General features: G+C 44.8%; 1 protein-coding gene across 1 annotated transcript in view; it reads right to left on the bottom strand.

Annotated features, from left to right (window-relative positions):
- MYO7B (myosin VIIB) overlaps positions 1-17,562 on the bottom strand; it is a 166,389-nt gene that overhangs the window by 31,353 nt on the left and 117,474 nt on the right. Inside the window, exons 26-29 of the mRNA XM_075863636.1 lie at positions 14,253-14,379; positions 12,372-12,491; positions 11,261-11,434; positions 7,701-7,928 (exon numbers count right to left, since the gene is read on the bottom strand). Of these exons, the coding sequence (XP_075719751.1) occupies positions 7,701-7,928; positions 11,261-11,434; positions 12,372-12,491; positions 14,253-14,379 (649 nt within the window). The remainder of the gene's footprint in view (positions 1-7,700; positions 7,929-11,260; positions 11,435-12,371; positions 12,492-14,252; positions 14,380-17,562) is intronic.

Here is a 17,562-nt window from a genome sequence, read left to right as displayed (position 1 = left end):
GGGGTAGGTATTTAGGGGGTCTGTTTTAGTTTGAGGTCTGGGGTCGGTATTTAGGGGGTCTGTTTTAGTTTGGGGTCTGGGTTCTGTATTAGTTTATAGGGTCTATTTAGGGGGCCTGTTCTAGGGTCTGTATTAGTTTAGGGGTCTGATCTGGGGTCTGTATTAGGTTATAGGGTCTATTTAGGGGGCCTGTTTTATGGTCTGTATTAGGTTAGGGGTCTGTATTTAGGGGTCTGTTCTGGGGTCTCTATTAGAATAGGGGGTCTGGTCTGGGGTCTGTATTACTCAAGGGAGCCAGGTCTTTTGGTCATTATTAGTGTAGGCGTCAAGTCTGGGGTCTGTATTTAGGGGGTCTGTATTGGTTTGAGGTCTGGTGTCTGTATTTAGGGCTGTGGTCTGGGGTCTGTATTAGTTTATGGGGTCCGTATTTAGGGGTCTGTATTAGTTTAGGGGGTCTGGTCTGAGGTCTGTATTAAGGGAGTCAGGTCTGGGGTCATTATTTGTGTAGTTGGTCAGGTCTGGGGTCTGTATTTAGGAGTCCGGTCTGAGGTCTGTATTTATTCAGGGTGCTTGTTCTGAGACCTGTATTTGTTTAGGGGGGGTCTGGTCTTGGGACTTCAAGAGTTTAGAATGTCTGGGGTCTGTATGTATTCTATGATCTAGTCTGTGGTCCAAATTTATTAGTCTGACTAAAAGGGGTTGTCCGATCACATCGATAGGTCATCAGTATAAAAAACAGTCTATGCCCGCACCACCCCTTTAATGTATGGTCCTGGGCCTTGGTGTCTAAATTTGTGTGTTTCTATAGGAGCTGGAAATGGCTGCAGAAGTGATGGGCAAAGATGTCTCATCAGGAGAAGTCGCCATAACAGTCTGTGTCAGATGGAGAAGAAAAGGAAACGACTCCCATCAGAGAAGACGTCACTGGATCTATAGGGGATCTCTTCTCCTGACATGTCTGTTGCAGGTAATCCTTGTATTCTACATATCTCTGTGTACCCAGAGCTAATAGACAAATGCGTGTTACCATTCACATTGTCAGGAGGATGTGTCCCTACACAGTGTGATACTGTCAGCGATGGTTGGAGACAGGGCCGCCATCAGGGGGGTATTACTGGTACTCCCGTCAGGGACCCGGCCACATGGATGAAGTAAAAGGGGCCCGCCGAGCTGCCGTCGCCCCCCCCCCCTCAGACTGTTGCCCCCCCCCTCGCAACGCTCACGGGCCCCCCCTCGCAACGCTCACGGGCCCCCCTCGCAACGCCCGTGGCACCCCCCTAGCGACACCCCCCTAGCGACACTCCCCTAGCGACACTCGCGGCAGCCCCTGCATACCTGTTGTAGCTTCACTGGAGGGGAAGATGCAGCATGTGCTGAAGCTGCGTGTGGAGATCCCGCCCCCCAGCTCCTCTACACTGCTGACCGGACCTGCAGGCTGGTGAGTATGTTCCCCTATCCATTCTGATTCCCATCCCCCTGACCCCATTTGTAGATTGTATAAAGTTGGTTAAAAAGTTTTTTGGTATTTTTTCGTTTTCCTAGCGCTTTTTTGCCGCGATTTTCGTGATCGCGGCAAAAATGGCGCAGTTTTGCCGCGATTATATAAAAATCGCGGCAAAACCGCGTGATTTGTGCCGCAATTACGAAAATTGCATAAAAAAAAGATACAAAACATGAAAAGTGCTGTTAGGCTATATTCTCACAGTGCGGTCAAGTCACGTTTTTTTGCAAAAATTGTGGCAAAAAAATGGGATTTCACCGCACTGTGTAACTAGACTAAGGCCTTATTCAGACGGCCGCATTCGGTCCGTGACATACGGAGCGTGTATCGGCTGTATCTCACAGGCTGAGCACAATTCATGGAGCCGGACTCCTAGCATCATAGTTATCAGTGTTGCTGGGAGTCCCTGCCTCTCTGCGGGAATACTGTCCCATACTGTAATGATGCTTTCAGTACGGGACCGGGGACAGTATTCACACGGGAAGGGAGGGACTATGATCATAGATAACTGTGATGCTAGAAAGCCGGCTCCCTGAACTGTGGTCGGTCCGGGAAATATAGCCGATACACGCTCCGTATATCACAGACCGAACATGGACATCTGAATAAGCCACTTACTTGCCTCCTATTTTTGGTGCGGATTGTGCACTGAAAATTCACTACAAATGACAATATAAGGCCTTATTCACACGAACGGGTTATACGTCCGTGATACTTATTACGTCGCACTGACTTATGTTAGTGAATGGGGCCGTTCAGACTGTCAGTGAATTTCACGCAGCGTGTGTGCGCTGTGTAAAACTCACGACATGTCCTATACTTGCCCGTGTTTCGCGCAGCACACACCCATTGAAGTCATTGGGTGCGTGCAAATCGTGCACGGCACACGGAAGCACTTCCGGGTGACGCGCGTGATTCCCGCTACACAGGGCCGTCATCAGGGGGGTATTAGGGGTACTAGTGTAGGGGGCACGGCCAAACTTAATTGAAAGGGGGGCCCGGCAACTGCCGCGACTTGCCTTTGGTAGAAAAAAACAGGCCCCTGCAATGGGGCCTGTTCTTTTCACCAAAACAATGTCGTGAGCTGCGGGCCCCCCTCTCGTCAAACACCGCCGTGAGCTGCGGGCCCCCCTCTCATCACCGCCACGAAACACTGCTTGCGCGCGCGAACGACCGCAAGCTCGCGCACGCGCTCGCATGACCGTGCCCACGCGGGAAACGACAAGTAGCCCGCAACACAAGTCCGATCTACGGGGAAGGACAGCCACACAGGGACAGCGGCGCACAGTTTACTTACCTGCTGGCCCGACTCCTCGTCCGACTCCGCCTCCTCGTCCGACTCCGCCTCGTCCTCCTTCTCCAGAGCGTAGCTGCGTAAGGAGAGGGGGGGGAGTCTAGTTGTTGCGCGGCGGCAGGAGTTCTACGATCCCCGCCATTTTCTGGAGCCTGGAGGTCAAGGACGACATCTGGACCGAAGACATCGCCTGACGAGGACTGGAGTGGGAGCAGCAGCTCTTCTGACACGGTGAGTAAAGTGTCTCAAAGTGCTGTTTCTGTATGGCCCTGTTCACGCAGAGTATTTTGCAGGCCGAAAAAATCTGCCTCAAAATTCCTTAAAGAATTTTGAGGCAGATTTTGACCTGCCCACACTATCTTGCCGCGTTTTTTGCTGCGTTTTTTGCCCGCTGCGATTGAGGACAGCAGACAAAAAACGCAGCGAAAAATGCATTTTCTGCCTCCCATTGATTTCGATGGGAGGTCAGAGGTGGAACCGCGGCAAGAAAGGACGTGCTGCTTTTCCTTTTTTCCGCGACTGGCTCCCATTGATTTCAGATTAAATCAATGGGAGGCGGTTTTGGAAGTTTTTTGGTGCTGATTCTGACGCAGTGTCCGAGTCAATATCAAGGCCCAAAAACTCTGTGAACTGGGCCTTATTGTTAGGGCTTATTCAGACGAACGTGTAATACATCCGTGCAACGCGCGTGATATGTTACTCTATGGGGCCGTGCAGACTGTCAGTGATTTTCACTCTGCTGCGACTGTAATACGCTGCGGATTTTCCACAATAAAATGTGTTGCATAAAATCCGCAGTGTTCATGCCTAGTGTGTTCCTACCCTAAGGCCGGATTTACACGAGCGTGTGCTTTTTGCGTGCGCAAAAACGTGGCGTTTTGCGCATGCAAAAGGTCCATAACAGCTCCATGTGTCAGCAGCGTGTGATGCGCGGCTGCGTGATTTTCGCGCAGCCGCCATCATTATGACACTCTGTTTGTATGTTTGTGGCACGTGGTGCTTTTCTGTTTTCATTCATAGTTTATACTGCTGCGGAAGTGCTGGGCGTGATTTTCACGCACCCATTGACTTCAATGGGTGCGTGATTCGTGAACAATGCACAAATATAGGACATGTCGTGAGTTTTACGCAGCGGACACACGGACACACGCTGCATGAAACTCACTGACAGTCGGCACGGCCCCATAGAGTAACAGGTCCGTGCGAGGCGCGTGAAAATCACGCGCGTTGCACGGATGTATTACACGTTCGTCTGAATAAGCCCTAACAATAAGGCCAAGTTCACAGAGTTTTTGGGCCTTGATATTGACTCGGACACTGCGTCAGAATCAGCACCAAACAACTTCCAAAACCGCCTCCCATTGATTTAATCTGAAATCAATGGGAGCCAGTCGCGGAAAAAAGAAAAAGCAGCACGTCCTTTCTTGCCGCGGTTCCGCCTCTGACCTGCCATCGAAATCAATGGGAGGCAGAAAATGCATTTTTCCCTGCGTTTTTTGTCTGCTGTCCTCAATCGCCGCGGGCAAAAAACGCAGCAAGATAGTTTGGGCAGGTCAAAATCTGCCTCAAAATTCGGTGCGCAGTTCGCGGGTGCGCATGCGCGGGAGTTTGCGGGTGCGCGCGATCGGTTGCACGGGCGGCAGTGTTTGACGGCCCCCATGACGACCCCCATGCTACCCAGGGCCGCCATCAGGGGGGGTATTATGGGTACTGATGTGAGAGGCCCGGCCAAACCTAATTGAAAGGGGGGCCCGCAGCTCACGACATTCTTTTGGTGAAAAAAACAAGCCCCATTGCAGGGGCCTGTTTTTTTTTTCTACCAAAGGCAAGTCGCGGCAGTTGCCGGGCCCCCCTTTCAATTAGGTTTAGCCGGGCCTCTCACATCAGTACCCATAATACCCCCCCCGATGGCGGCCCTGGGTACCATGATATGGTGCTGGACGGAGTACCGTTAACAGGCGGCGCCACGGTAGGGGGGCCCAGAAAATTTAGCTGTAGGGGGCCCTGAAATTCCTGATGGCGGCCCTGGTTGGAGACTGTCAGTATGTAGGGACACAGCCCTTTGACAAGGGGAATCGGAACAACCATTTGTCAATGCTCACACAAAAAGGTGGTGTTCACTATAGACACGGCAGAGCGGCGGTGGGGAAGGGGGGCCCAAGTTTGTGGAACAGCCCAGGGCCGATGGTCTACTTAATCCGCCACTGCCGGGCCATTCAGCGCCTTTCAACGAGTGAAGCAGCGCAATACTTTGCGCCGCTTGCGTCGTTGAAAGGCGCTGATTGACAGGGAAGCGTTCAACCCCAGAAGACCTGCGCAGAAGAGAGCAGGTCTCCATTGCTGCCGGACGGCGTGGGAGCGGGATTAAGGTGAGTTTGAATAGTTTGTTATTTTATCGTAATAAAAAAGTGTGTGGCATTATCTACGGGGGAGGCTTTACTTTATCTACAGGGGGGACTTTATCTACCAAGGGGGGCATTTTCTACGGTGGGGCTCTATCTATAGGGGGGCTATATACAGGGGGGGCTTTATCTACAGGGGGGCTTTATCTACCGGGGGGCTTTTTCTACGGTGGGGCTCTATCTATAGGGGGGCTATATACAGGGGTGGGCTATCTGTGGAGCACTATATACAGGGGTGGGCTATATCTACAGGGGGGCTATATAAGGGGTGGGCTATCTGTGGAGCACTATATACAGGGGTGGGCTATATCTACAGGGGGGCTATATACAGGGGTGAGCTATCTGTGGAGCACTATATACAGGGGTGGGCTATGTCTACAGGGGGGCTATATACAGGGGTGGGCCATCTGTAGAGCACTATATACAGGGGTGGGCTATAGCTACAGGGGGCTATATACAGGGTTTGGCTATACGTGGAGCACTATATACAGGGCTGGGCTATGTCTACAGGGGGGCTATATACAGGGGTGGGCTATCTGTGGAGCACTATATACAGGGGTGGGCTATAGCTACAGGGGGCTATATACAGGGTTTGGCTATACGTGGAGCACTATATACAGGGCTGGGCTATGTCTACAGGGGGGATATACAGGGGTGGGCTATCTGTAGAGCACTATAGGGGGAGCGATATGTGGGACACTATACAGGGGTGGGCTATATGGGGGCACTATCTACAGGGTGCTCTATGGCAGGCACTATCTACAGGGGGCACAGTGTGCATGCGTGTGTGTATGGCGCTATTATATTTAGGGGCATAGTGTGTGGTATAATGAGAACTTTATCTTTGTTTATAGATGTAGAAATTTTGGAAAAGTAAGAAGCTGAAGAAATCTGAGCGGCAATCTGCAGAAATGGGCTGTGACCGGGAGAAGTCATCATAGAGGTCTGGACCGGATGGAGAAAAATAACTAGAATCTGAGACATCACCGGTGAGTCACTTAATGTAAATGTTCATTCTGCCTCTAATCAGCACTGTAGTCATTGTATGATCTGCATTGAGATGATGGGTGGTATGATTATGATATGATTTAGTTTTTGGGAAACAGCATCTCCCAGCATATCCTTACCATTGTTCGGGCCATGCTGGGAGCTAGAAACAATTTAGTGTGAATCTATACGTCAGGGGTTGCACTAAATTGAGCTGTATTTGTGCTGGTGCTGTATATATGTATTGAGCTTGGTTCTGGGGCTGTATTTATGTACTGAGCACTATTCTTGTGTTGTGTATAGAATTATATTGCTTGTAAAATGTACAAATGTTTTTATGCTCGAGTTACATAAAAAGAAATGTGGAAAAGAAATGACACGTCGATTGGTAGAGAAAACAAACATGGCGAGGGGGAAGGAGATGTCCGGAAAGAGGTTGGGGGGGGGCGCCAAACTGAATCTTTTCCCCGGGTGCTGGAGAACCTAGCTACTGGCTAGCTATAATAGCTAGCTAGAATAACTGGCGTCCTGACCCAACTTAGTGACTTAGCATGACAAGTTAGTATGTCGCTCTCTATCCCATACATTGGAACTGTTTGCACTTAGCACTTTATATTGTAGGTTAGGTACATTTAAAGTAGCGTAGTACTATAGGTTTTCAGTATATATTAGATCCCTTTGGGGACTAATGACAGTCTCAGTAGAACATTTCCTTAGAAGGATGCACGATACTTGATATTTGCTCTGCAGTATGCATTTTTATACTGTGCTTCATATACTATGTATTTTGTAATATACTGACATTTAACATCAATGCAATATTCTCTTTGCTTAGCGATCCTTCTTCCATCTGTGTAGATTTATTTTTTAATTTATATTGTATGTAATTTTTTAGACTTGATAATATGTATTTTATATTCGACTTATAGACTCAGTGTTCTCTATTTGGTACTAAATTTGTCGGGCTGTGGCGCTCCTTTTTTGTAAGCCACACCCTCTTTTTAGAAAAGTGGCGAGGTCGGTGTAAAATGGCCAAAAGTCACACTTTTCAATGCAAATTGCCACTTTTGGGTCTTTTTGCGACTTTTCTATGCCAGAAAACTGGCGCAGAAAAGTTAATAAATTACCCTATTGAGTTGTGCTCTTCTGCCATATAGAGGTTACTCAGGTTCTATTTAAACTGGTGGCCATATTGCTTATTCCTAAAAACAGAGGCAAATCAGATATAATTAAGATGTGGCCGGATAACATTTTTAATTGCTCAAGGAAAACAAAGACTTAAATATCCATCTCATTTCTCAAATCTAGGTAAAAACGTTTATTGCATTTGTCTCTATTTTGTAATCATTATATACTATTCCGGCTTTTTAGTACTTCTTAATTTTGAGTTTACATTGCAAGGTGCAGACTTTTGGGACACTCAATAAATTATTGCCAATTGTATTCATCAGTAATGCTTATTCATTTGAGTAGTGCAGTAATTTAGTTTGTGACAGGTTCTCTGAGCTCAACCTACCTTCTCACAGCGATACTCTCCGAAGCATAAGCCACGTATCACCTGGTTGTAAATGAGGTCAGTGCTCACAGGGTCATCTAAAGATTTATGCCATGGTGTGAAGACTTCCTTACGGAAGAAAAGACGCCAGGGTGCATGCTTCTCTTGGTCTCCTTTCTCCCTGGCTAACTGCTCACACTGAGAAATACCATCCATTAGGTGCTCTGATCCACTGCCCAGTGACCACACCTGGAGTTTATCAATTTAAAATTTGTAATGTTATAAGAATACACCAACAGTGCAAAAAGTCACAAAGATACTTCCCTGTAAGTACATGATACAGTTTATGTCTCACAAGATATACTCATTTTATTGTGAAACTATTCCTTAACCACTGGCAAGAAACAATAGAGTTTGTATTGCCAGTAGGTGAAATTTACACTTTACTCACTTCTGAGGCTATGTTCACACGAGGTCATTACGTCCGTAATTGACGGAACGTATTTCGGCCGCAAGTACCGGACCGAACACAGTGCAGGGAGCCGGGCTCCTAGCATCATAGTTATGTACGATGCTAGGAGTCCCTGCCTCGCTGCCGGACAACTGTCCCGTACTGAAAACATGATTACAGTATGGGACAGTTGTCCGGCAGCGAGACAGGGACTCCTAGCATCGTACATAACTATGATGCTAGGAGCCCGGCTCCCTGCAGTATGTTCGGTCCGGTACTTGCGGCCGAAATACGTTCGTCAATTACGGACGTAATGACCTCGTGTGAACATACCCTAATAGAACATCCAGGTATAAACACCTAGAACAGATATCTTATAAGTATCCTTATATGAATATTATTATTGAAGCAGAGCTGTCACCATAATATGCTGTCCTATTTAGGGCAGCATGTTATAGTAACAGGTCCACTTGGCCATTAGACTAAACGGTACAAAAAATATTGTGCCATTTGGATAACAGTAGTTAAAGAGGCTCTGTCACCAGATTCTCAAATCCCTATCTCCTATTGCATGGGATCGGCGCTACAATGTAGATAACAGTAACGTGTTTTTTTTTTTAAAAAAACGTTCATTTTTGGCCAAGTTATGAGCTATTTTATATATACGCAAATGAGGTTTGAAATGGACAACTGGGCGTTTTTTTTTCGTTATGTCCAACTGGGCGTGTATTGTGTTTTTAACTGGGTGTGTTTACGTGTATGATGCTGACCAATCAGTGACCAGTCAGCATCATACACTCCTCTACATTCATTTACACAGCAGCGATGTGCAGCCACATACACAGAGATTAACGTTAATCAAGTGTCCTGATAATGAATACACATGAAATCCAGCCTGGACGTCATGTGTATTCAGAATCCTGACACTTCTGACTCTTTTCTTTGAGATTTCTAGCAAGGGAAACAAAATCTCGCGAGATTACGGAGGTAAACGAGATTTCGTTTCACTTGCTGGAAATCTCACAGAGGCTATGTACACCTTTGGAAACTATTTTATATATATATATATATATATATATATATATATATATATATATATATATATATGTGTGTGTGTGTGTATCAGTGTTATTGGTGCAACTTCCTAATTACTTTTTATTTATTTATTTTTTCAGATACAGCTGCTTTGTATCCTGTATACAGAGCAGCTGTATCTTGCGCTGAGACCTGAATCCGTCAGGTCAGCGGGAATGACGGGTTCAGTGACAGCGTGTCTGTGACACGCAGGATCGAGCTGTTATCGATCACATCTAAGTAATGAACTTATATCCAAAAAAGACAGATAGAAGCAGCACTCAAAAAAACTCTGGTTTATTCATCCAGCATGCACTGCAACGTTTCACCTTCTCCATGAAGGCTTTTTCAAGTCAGTGACTTGAAAAAGCCTTCATAGAGAAGGTGAAACGTTGCAGTGCATGCTGGATGAATAAACCAGAGTTTTTTTGAGTGCTGCTTCTATCTCTCTTTTTTGGATACACGTTTGTGCAGGGAGAGGTCACTCCCTGTTTGAAAGCTGAGCACCAGCCTTAACAGGCAAGGAATCACAGTGCTGCTCCTACCCTTGATTTGTCTATATAAGTAATGAACTTAGATGTGATCAATAACAGCTCGATCCTGCGTGTCAGAGACATGCAGGACCTGCTGTCACTGAACCCGTCAGTCCTGCTGACCTGATGGATTCAGGTCTCAGTGCAAGATACAGCTGCTCTGTATACAGGATAAAAAGCAGCTGTATCTAAAAAAGTAAAAATAATTTTTAATAAAAAGTAATTAGAAAGTTGCACCAATCACACTGATACACCGTTTTTTTTATTTTTTATTTTTCAAAGGTGTACATAGCCTTTAATCATATAATCAGTGGTGTAGCTTTTGGGGGGCGGTGGTCCCGGGCCCACTGAGATGGTGGGGCCCGCCGCCATGGGTCGCCGCCGCCCCTGCAATAACCGCCTCGGCTGATGATGGCGTTTATATACAGGGATAATGGCTGGTATGTACAGGGATGATGGGGGTTAATACAGGGATGATGGCTGGACTACTCATCATCCCTGTATATAACCTCCATCATCCCTGTATATACCAGCCATCATCCCTGTATATACCAGCCATCATCCCTGTTACGGTTTATACCAGCCATCATCCCTGTATATACCAGTCATTATGCCTGTATATAACCCCCCATCATCTCTGTATACACCAGGAGGGATGGTATATACAGGGATGATAGGGGTTATATACAGGGATAATGACTGGTATATACAGGGATGATGGCTTGTATAAACTGTAGCAGGGATGATGGCTAGTATATACAGGGATGATGGAGGTTATATACAGGAATGATGGCTGGTATATACAGGGATGATGGAGGTTATATACTCTGAGGGTATGTTCACACGCAGTGACCAGAAACGTCTGAAAATACGGAGCTGTTTTCAGGCAAAAACAGCTCCTGATTTTCAGACGTTTTTGTAGCGTTTTTCGCGGCATATTTTACGGCAGTTATTGGAGCTGTTTTTCAATGGAGTCAATGAAAAACGGCTACAAAAACGTCCCAAGAAGTGACATGCACTTCTTTTTCGCGGGTGTCTTTTTACGCGCTGTATTTTGACAGAGACGCGTAAAATTACACCTTGTGGGAACAGAACATCGTAAAACCCATGGAAAGCAATGGGCAGATGTTTGTAGGCGTATTAGGGGCGTTTTTCAGGTGTAATTCGAGGCGTAAAACACCTGAATTACGCCTGAAAACACTGCGTGTGAACATACCCTTACATTTAGTGTCTGCAACACTTTCTAATGCAAACTCCTCTGTCAGAGAAAAGATTAAACCTTAGTAAGAATGGATAATATAGCAGAATATACTTTCTCTTTCAGTATGATAACCATACATGCATTCGGGGGGCCACTGGGTTGGGGCCCACTCAGATATGTTTCGCCCACCCTGTGCTAAACCCCTAGCTACGTCGCTCCATATAATGCAATTAATACATACGATTACATTTGTCTTGTGGGGTATATCAATGTTATGTTATAAACTCCATAATGTACATGATACTAAAAAAGCTTTACGCACCTGATCATATATTGAGATATAAACAGAAAAACCAAATATGTCCTTCATCTTTAGTTTCTGGGCAATGTTCCTGCATATTTCCTTAGCACAGGTGGCAGAATCTGCTTGGACAACCACAGTCTCACCAGTCATGATCTTGACAGGAACTTCTAGAGATGCTGAACCTTTCAATGCCTGAAGAAGACAGAATGGATTTGAAATTACTTATAACAATATAGAAATTATGAACAGAGGGTTTTAACTGTCCCAAATATAACAACATTTTCCACTGGTGGCTCTCAAACATTAGCTACGATACACACTATGTATGTATTCTTTAGAATGAGAATTATAAGAATAATATAAGTGTTCATAAAACTGAAATGTAGGCTAATTCTCTGTAGCAGGAATGTATTTATAGAATGCTTTTATTTGGAGGTTGAAAAAAACCGTAATACATCACCCAAAGACTTCTATAGGGCCCTACGCCGATTATAAAAGGAGGCATACAGAGAAGTTTGCTTTAAGATTTTGTATGAATATAATCATGTTCCATCGGACACCGTATTTATGGAGCTATTCTATTCCTATACTGCCCTCCTACGGTTTTAAAGAGCTTGTTCTGACTTAGAAGCAATATTATCCATAATGTTAGACATACTACACTGGGTTACTTTATCACAATTATTTCTAAGGTGTATTATTTGTTTTCCTACTAATAAAGAACAATACATTAAAAACTTTTCTCCTTCCATGAAAATCCTTTGTACAAAAAGCCAGGATCAAGACTGTGCTTGACTCTGTCCAGTCTAATGCTGGCCTTACACACGAGATAGCTGTTGGCTTAAAGGTCGTTCTCCATACTACACCATAAACACGTATGATCGGTTCTACTTGTCTCATATGTGAAGTGCTATATATAAATATAGTGTTTGACACACCAACAGGAACTCCATTTTTTATATCTTTATCTTAATAAATAGAAACTGAATCTAAACAGTGATATAAAACAGACATCTATGGTTTACAAGCAAGAAATGAATTCACTTAAAGTCTTCAGAAACTGAAATGAGATCAATAAACCCAGTCATAGAAGATTTTGTTTTTTGTTTTTTTACAGGATACAATGTACCTGTAGCTCTAACCAGCTGGGGGGCTCTGACCGTGCACCATTAGCAATGGTTCGATTCAGCTGTTTTATACACACGGAGCTGTGTGCTATCTGTTGTCCATGGATAAAATTCTGCAGGTACTGTAAAAGTAAACAGGATGTAAACAGAGATTATGCTTATTGAAGAAATATTCAGATATGTTCTGATTTTGCAAACATTTATCAGATGCAGTTTAAAAATATTTCTGCACTTCTCAAACTAACTAAAAAGACAATTGTTAATAGATGGTTTCAACAAGAAATTAAATAGAACAGTTACAACTTAGTCTACAATGCTCAGCATTGAACTATCTCTTACACAAGACATTTGTTGTGCCGTGTCCAAAGGGCAAGACATATTATTTATGTGAACTTGCTCAATATACTGTATTGTAAGATGAACTGAGCCTCCTCCATTCATTTCATCTTGGCAGGATGTTACCAGATAACATGGATCCAGTTCAAACACTCAGTCCAGTGTTTATTATAATAGTCCATGTCAAATTGTTAAGGCTGGACTAGTCGAGTTCATCTGCTCTCCCTCCTAAGCTTCTTATCTGCAGCACTACACATGTCCAGCTCTTGAGTAGTACAATTATTTATAAGATATGGTAGTAGAGGGGCAGGGTATATTCTGCACTACCCAATGTTCAGCTTCCCCATCTTTTCTCCATTGAAAAATGGTCAGTTTATTGAATTTGATAGACAAAAATATGGCATTCTGTGTGGACAACAGTTTTGAGGTCTCTAAGATCAAAAGTGACTGCACTTTCATGAAACTTTTCATATGTCATAAAGACATATCAAAAGTTTGAGTTGTTGAGGTCCCCACGGTTGGTGAAACGAAGGTGCAGTAATGCTCATCTCCGGCTGTGATCAGCGCTCCTCGGCTCACATAAAATGTCTATAAGGCTGGGTTCACACGACCATGTTACGTCCGTAATGGACGGAACGTATTTCGGCTGCAAGTCCTGGACCGAACACACTGCAGGGAGCCGGGCTCCTAGCATCATAGTTATGTACGACGCTAGGAGTCCCTGCCTCTCCGTGGAACTACTGTCCCGTACTGAAAACATGATTACAGTACGGGACAGTTGTCCGGCAGCGAGGCAGGGACTCCTAGCATCGTACATAACTATGATGCTAGGAGCCCGGCTCCCTGCACTGTGTTCGGTCCGGGACTTCCGGCCGAAATACGTTCCGTCCATTACGGACGTAACATGGTCGTGTGAACCCAGCCTAAGGGTATGTTCAGACACACTAATTACGGACGTAATTCGGGCGTTTTTGCCCCGAATTATGTCCGAAAAATGCGCCTCGATAGCGTTGACAAACATCTGCCCATTGAAAGCAATGGGCTGACGTTTGTCTGTTCACACGAGGCGTATATTTACGCGCCGCTGTCAAATGACGGCGCGTAAATAGACGCCCGCGTCAAAGAAGTGACCTGTCACTTCTTTGGGCGTAATTGGAGCCGATATTCATTGACTCCAATGAAAAGCAGCGCCAATTACGTCCGTAATGGACACAGCGTTCAGGCGCCTGCACATGCCGTTACGGCTGAAATTACGGGGATGTTTTCTCCTGAAAACATCCCCATAATTTCAGCCGTTACGGACGCTGTCGTGTGAACATACCCGTAGCCATCTTCACCCTGACAGGGCTGCATTAGGACAGTCCTATTTTGCATCTGTCTGAAGAGAGAAAACCAAAAAGAAATCCTTCTGCTACCATATTACCCATAATTAGTTTAGCTAGTCTTCACTATTTGTTTTCCCTTGTCCTTCATAGAGAGATCCAAAGAACCAGTAGGGAACACAATTATCTTGTTTTATTCTTTATATACCTAGACAGGTGATTTACCTTGATAAACTTTTCTTCTGGTGGAAAGCAGCCCAGGCAGAGTGACAGTAAGATCCAGCCACGGGCATAGCTATTCCTATTATTGTTCCCAGAAAGTTGCTTGCAGAGTTGGCAGTAAATTTCATCCCTAAATAAGAAGGTCAATAAAAGAGGCATTTTTTTAAGGGCAGATACAGACGGACGTTGCGTTTTTGCGCGCGCAAACAACGCAGCGTTTTGCGCGCACAAAAAACATTTGACAGCTGCGTGTGTCATCCGTGTATGATGCGCGGCTGCGTGATTTTCGCGCAGCTGCCATCATAGAGATGAGGCTAGTCGACGCCCGTCACTGTCCAAGGTGCTGAAAGAGCTAACTCTTTCATCACCCTCGACAGTGAATGCCGAACACAATATCGAAAAACCTGTTGAAAAAAAAGAAAAAGTTCGTACTTATCGAGAACTTCCCGGCCGTTGCCTTGGTGACGCGTCCTTGGTGACGCGCCTCTCGACATCGGGCCCCACCTCCCTGGATGACGCGCCAGTCCATGTGACCGCTGCAGCCTGTGCTTGGCCTGTGATTGGCTGGAGCTGTCCCTTGGACTGAATCGTCATCCCGGGAGGTCAGACTGGAGGAAGAAGCCGGGAGTTATCGGTAAGTCAGAACTTCGTTTTTTTTTCCACAGGTTCATGTATATTGGGATCGGAAGTCACTGTCCATAGTGCTGAAACAGTTTAACTCTTTCAGCACCATGGACAGTGACTATCTCCTGACGTCGCGTACCGATAATTTTTTTGCCGGGTTCGGCCAAAACGAGTTCGGCCGAACCCGGTGAAGTTCGGTTCGCTTGTCCGGCTTCGCTCATCGCAAAGACACTCCGTTTGGATGTTCAGAAACAGAAAAGCACGTGGTGCTTTTCTGTTTACATTCATCCTTTTGACAGCTGGTGCACTGTTTCAGTCGGTTCGCACGGAAGTGCTTCCGTGCAACCTGCGTGGTTTTCACTCACTTATTGACTTCAATGGGTGCGTGATGCGCGAAATAAGAAAGTTATTGAACCTGTCGCGCTTTTTGCGCAGCAGACAAACGCTGCGCAAAAAGCACGGACTGTCTGTACTGCCCCATAGACTTGTATTGGTCCATGCGTGCCGCGTGAAAACCACGCGGCCCGCACGGACCGAATACACGCTCGTGTCTATCCCCCCTAACAGTCCATTGACTAGCCTGTAAGTAAGACTACAATAACATTTAACTTTTTTTGTGGTTTTGTCTTGTTTTTTTTGCTCCTATTTTCGCAATCATGGCAGAACTACAGCATTTTTTTCTGAAATTCCGAAAAGCAAAGCAAAAACAGTAAGTATTTATAAAGAATGGGAGCTCCAGTATTAGGGTCAGTTCACAAAGAGTTTTTTTGACACTTTTTTTGATGCGGAAACCGTGTCGGAAAATGTGCCAAAAAACGGCCAAAAGCGGAAAAACAGTCTCGTGGGAAAAAGAAGCGACATGCCCTATCTTCGGGCGTTTACGTCTCTCACCTCCCATTGACATCAATGGGAGGCGGCAGAGAAAGCGTATTTTGTGGCGTTTTTTGCCCGCGCCGCTCAATGGCCGCGAGCAAAAAACCGCGGCAAACGGCGTGCAGGCAGATCAAAATGGAATTTTGAGGCAGAATTTTCTGCCTGCAAAAAACTCAGTGTGAACATACCCTTAAGGTGGTTTCCAAGGGGCCCAGAATTCTAATAAATTTATGATAGCATCCTCTAGCCACATACATTTATTTAAACAGTATTATAGCATTATCAAAGGGGTTGTGAAGGATCCAAACTTTTTTCAAATACGCCTCAAACTTTGTCAATTGACAAAGTGATGTCATTTTCGTTTGCTGTAAAAGACGTAAATATTCATATGTATATACTGTAAATAACTTAGAATAAAATTGTATTATTTAAAAAATAAATAAAAAAAAACACCTCCTGTGGAATATTTTTTTTTTAAAATAATATACTAAATATCTGTATTTTTCCCCAGTCCTGGTGTTCTTTCAGGCTATGTAAACCTTTGAAGGTGATTTTTTTATTTAAAATAAAAATGTAAGTCAGTGTTTTTAGTGTAACTTTGTATTTCGGCTTTATTAAAAATTAGTTTTACTTTTTTAGATACAGCTGCTCTGTATTCTCTATACAGAGCAGCTGTATCTTTCGCTAAGACCTGAATCCGTCAGTTTTGCAGACCTGATGGGTTCAGTGTCAGCAGGTCCTGCGAGTCTCTGACACGTAGGAACTATCTGTAATATATCACATCTGAGTTATGAACTTAGATGTGATGGATAACAGGTGGATCTCTGTGTTAGTGACTCGCAGGACTTTCTTGAACCCGTCAGGTCAGCGGGACTGATGGATTCAGGTCTTAGCGAATGATACAGCTGCTCTGTATAGAGAATAGCTGTATCTCAAAAAGTTTTTTTAATAAAAACTCATTTGAAATTGCACCAATCACACTAATTGACTATTTAATTTTTTTTGCTCCCATTGATTTTAATTCAGAAGCGCAAACTGCAGGGCATGCTGCTTTTTTTCCCCTCTGCAAGCCGCCAAATGCCGCTTGGGAAAAAACCAACCTCTACCTCCCATTGAAATCAATATGGGTGGGTAGATTGTTGGCACTGATTCCGATGAAGTTTCTGCATCAAAAACTCAGTGTGTACTGGGCTTTAAACAAGCTGCTTAAGGGTCAATGCACACGATGCGTATTATGTGCGGTTTTGCCACGCGTATTTGAATGCGGCAAAGCCGCAGCGTAATACAGTACCAGCATAGACAATAAGATTCCAGGGAGTCTCATATCCATGCTGCAGTCTTTTTCGGGATGTAAATTGACCTGAGGTGCGTATTTTCGAAACCGTGGCATGTCAATTATTTCGCGATTCCGCTTGCTAATTCTATCCCTGTAGTTCTACAGAAATACGCAGCAAAAGCGGCAGCATGAAAACCCTGCGATTTACGCAGCAAAACTTAAAAACCGCACCAAAAAACACATAAAAAAGGCACCTTCAGGTGCTTTTTTTCCTGCGAATTTCTTGCAGTTTCCTGGGGTTTTGCTGCGTATTTTCCGCAGCAAAATACGCAACTTGTGCATGTAGCCTGAGGGTATGTTCACGCGCAAAACAAAAAACGGCTGTAAAATACAGAGCTGTTTTCAAGGGAAAACAGCCTCTGATTTTCAGCCGTTTTTAAAGCATCAAACGTTTTTGCGGCCATTATTGGAGCCGTTTTTCTATTGATACAATGAAAAATGACTCCAAAAGTGGCATGCACTTCTTTTTACGGGGAGTTT

This window comes from Rhinoderma darwinii, chromosome 4, assembly GCF_050947455.1.
Source record: "Rhinoderma darwinii isolate aRhiDar2 chromosome 4, aRhiDar2.hap1, whole genome shotgun sequence".
NCBI classification, from domain to species: domain Eukaryota; kingdom Metazoa; phylum Chordata; class Amphibia; order Anura; family Rhinodermatidae; genus Rhinoderma; species Rhinoderma darwinii.
The sequence above is the reverse complement of the archived record's forward strand: the minus strand, read 5'-3'. Positions and strand labels throughout refer to the sequence as shown.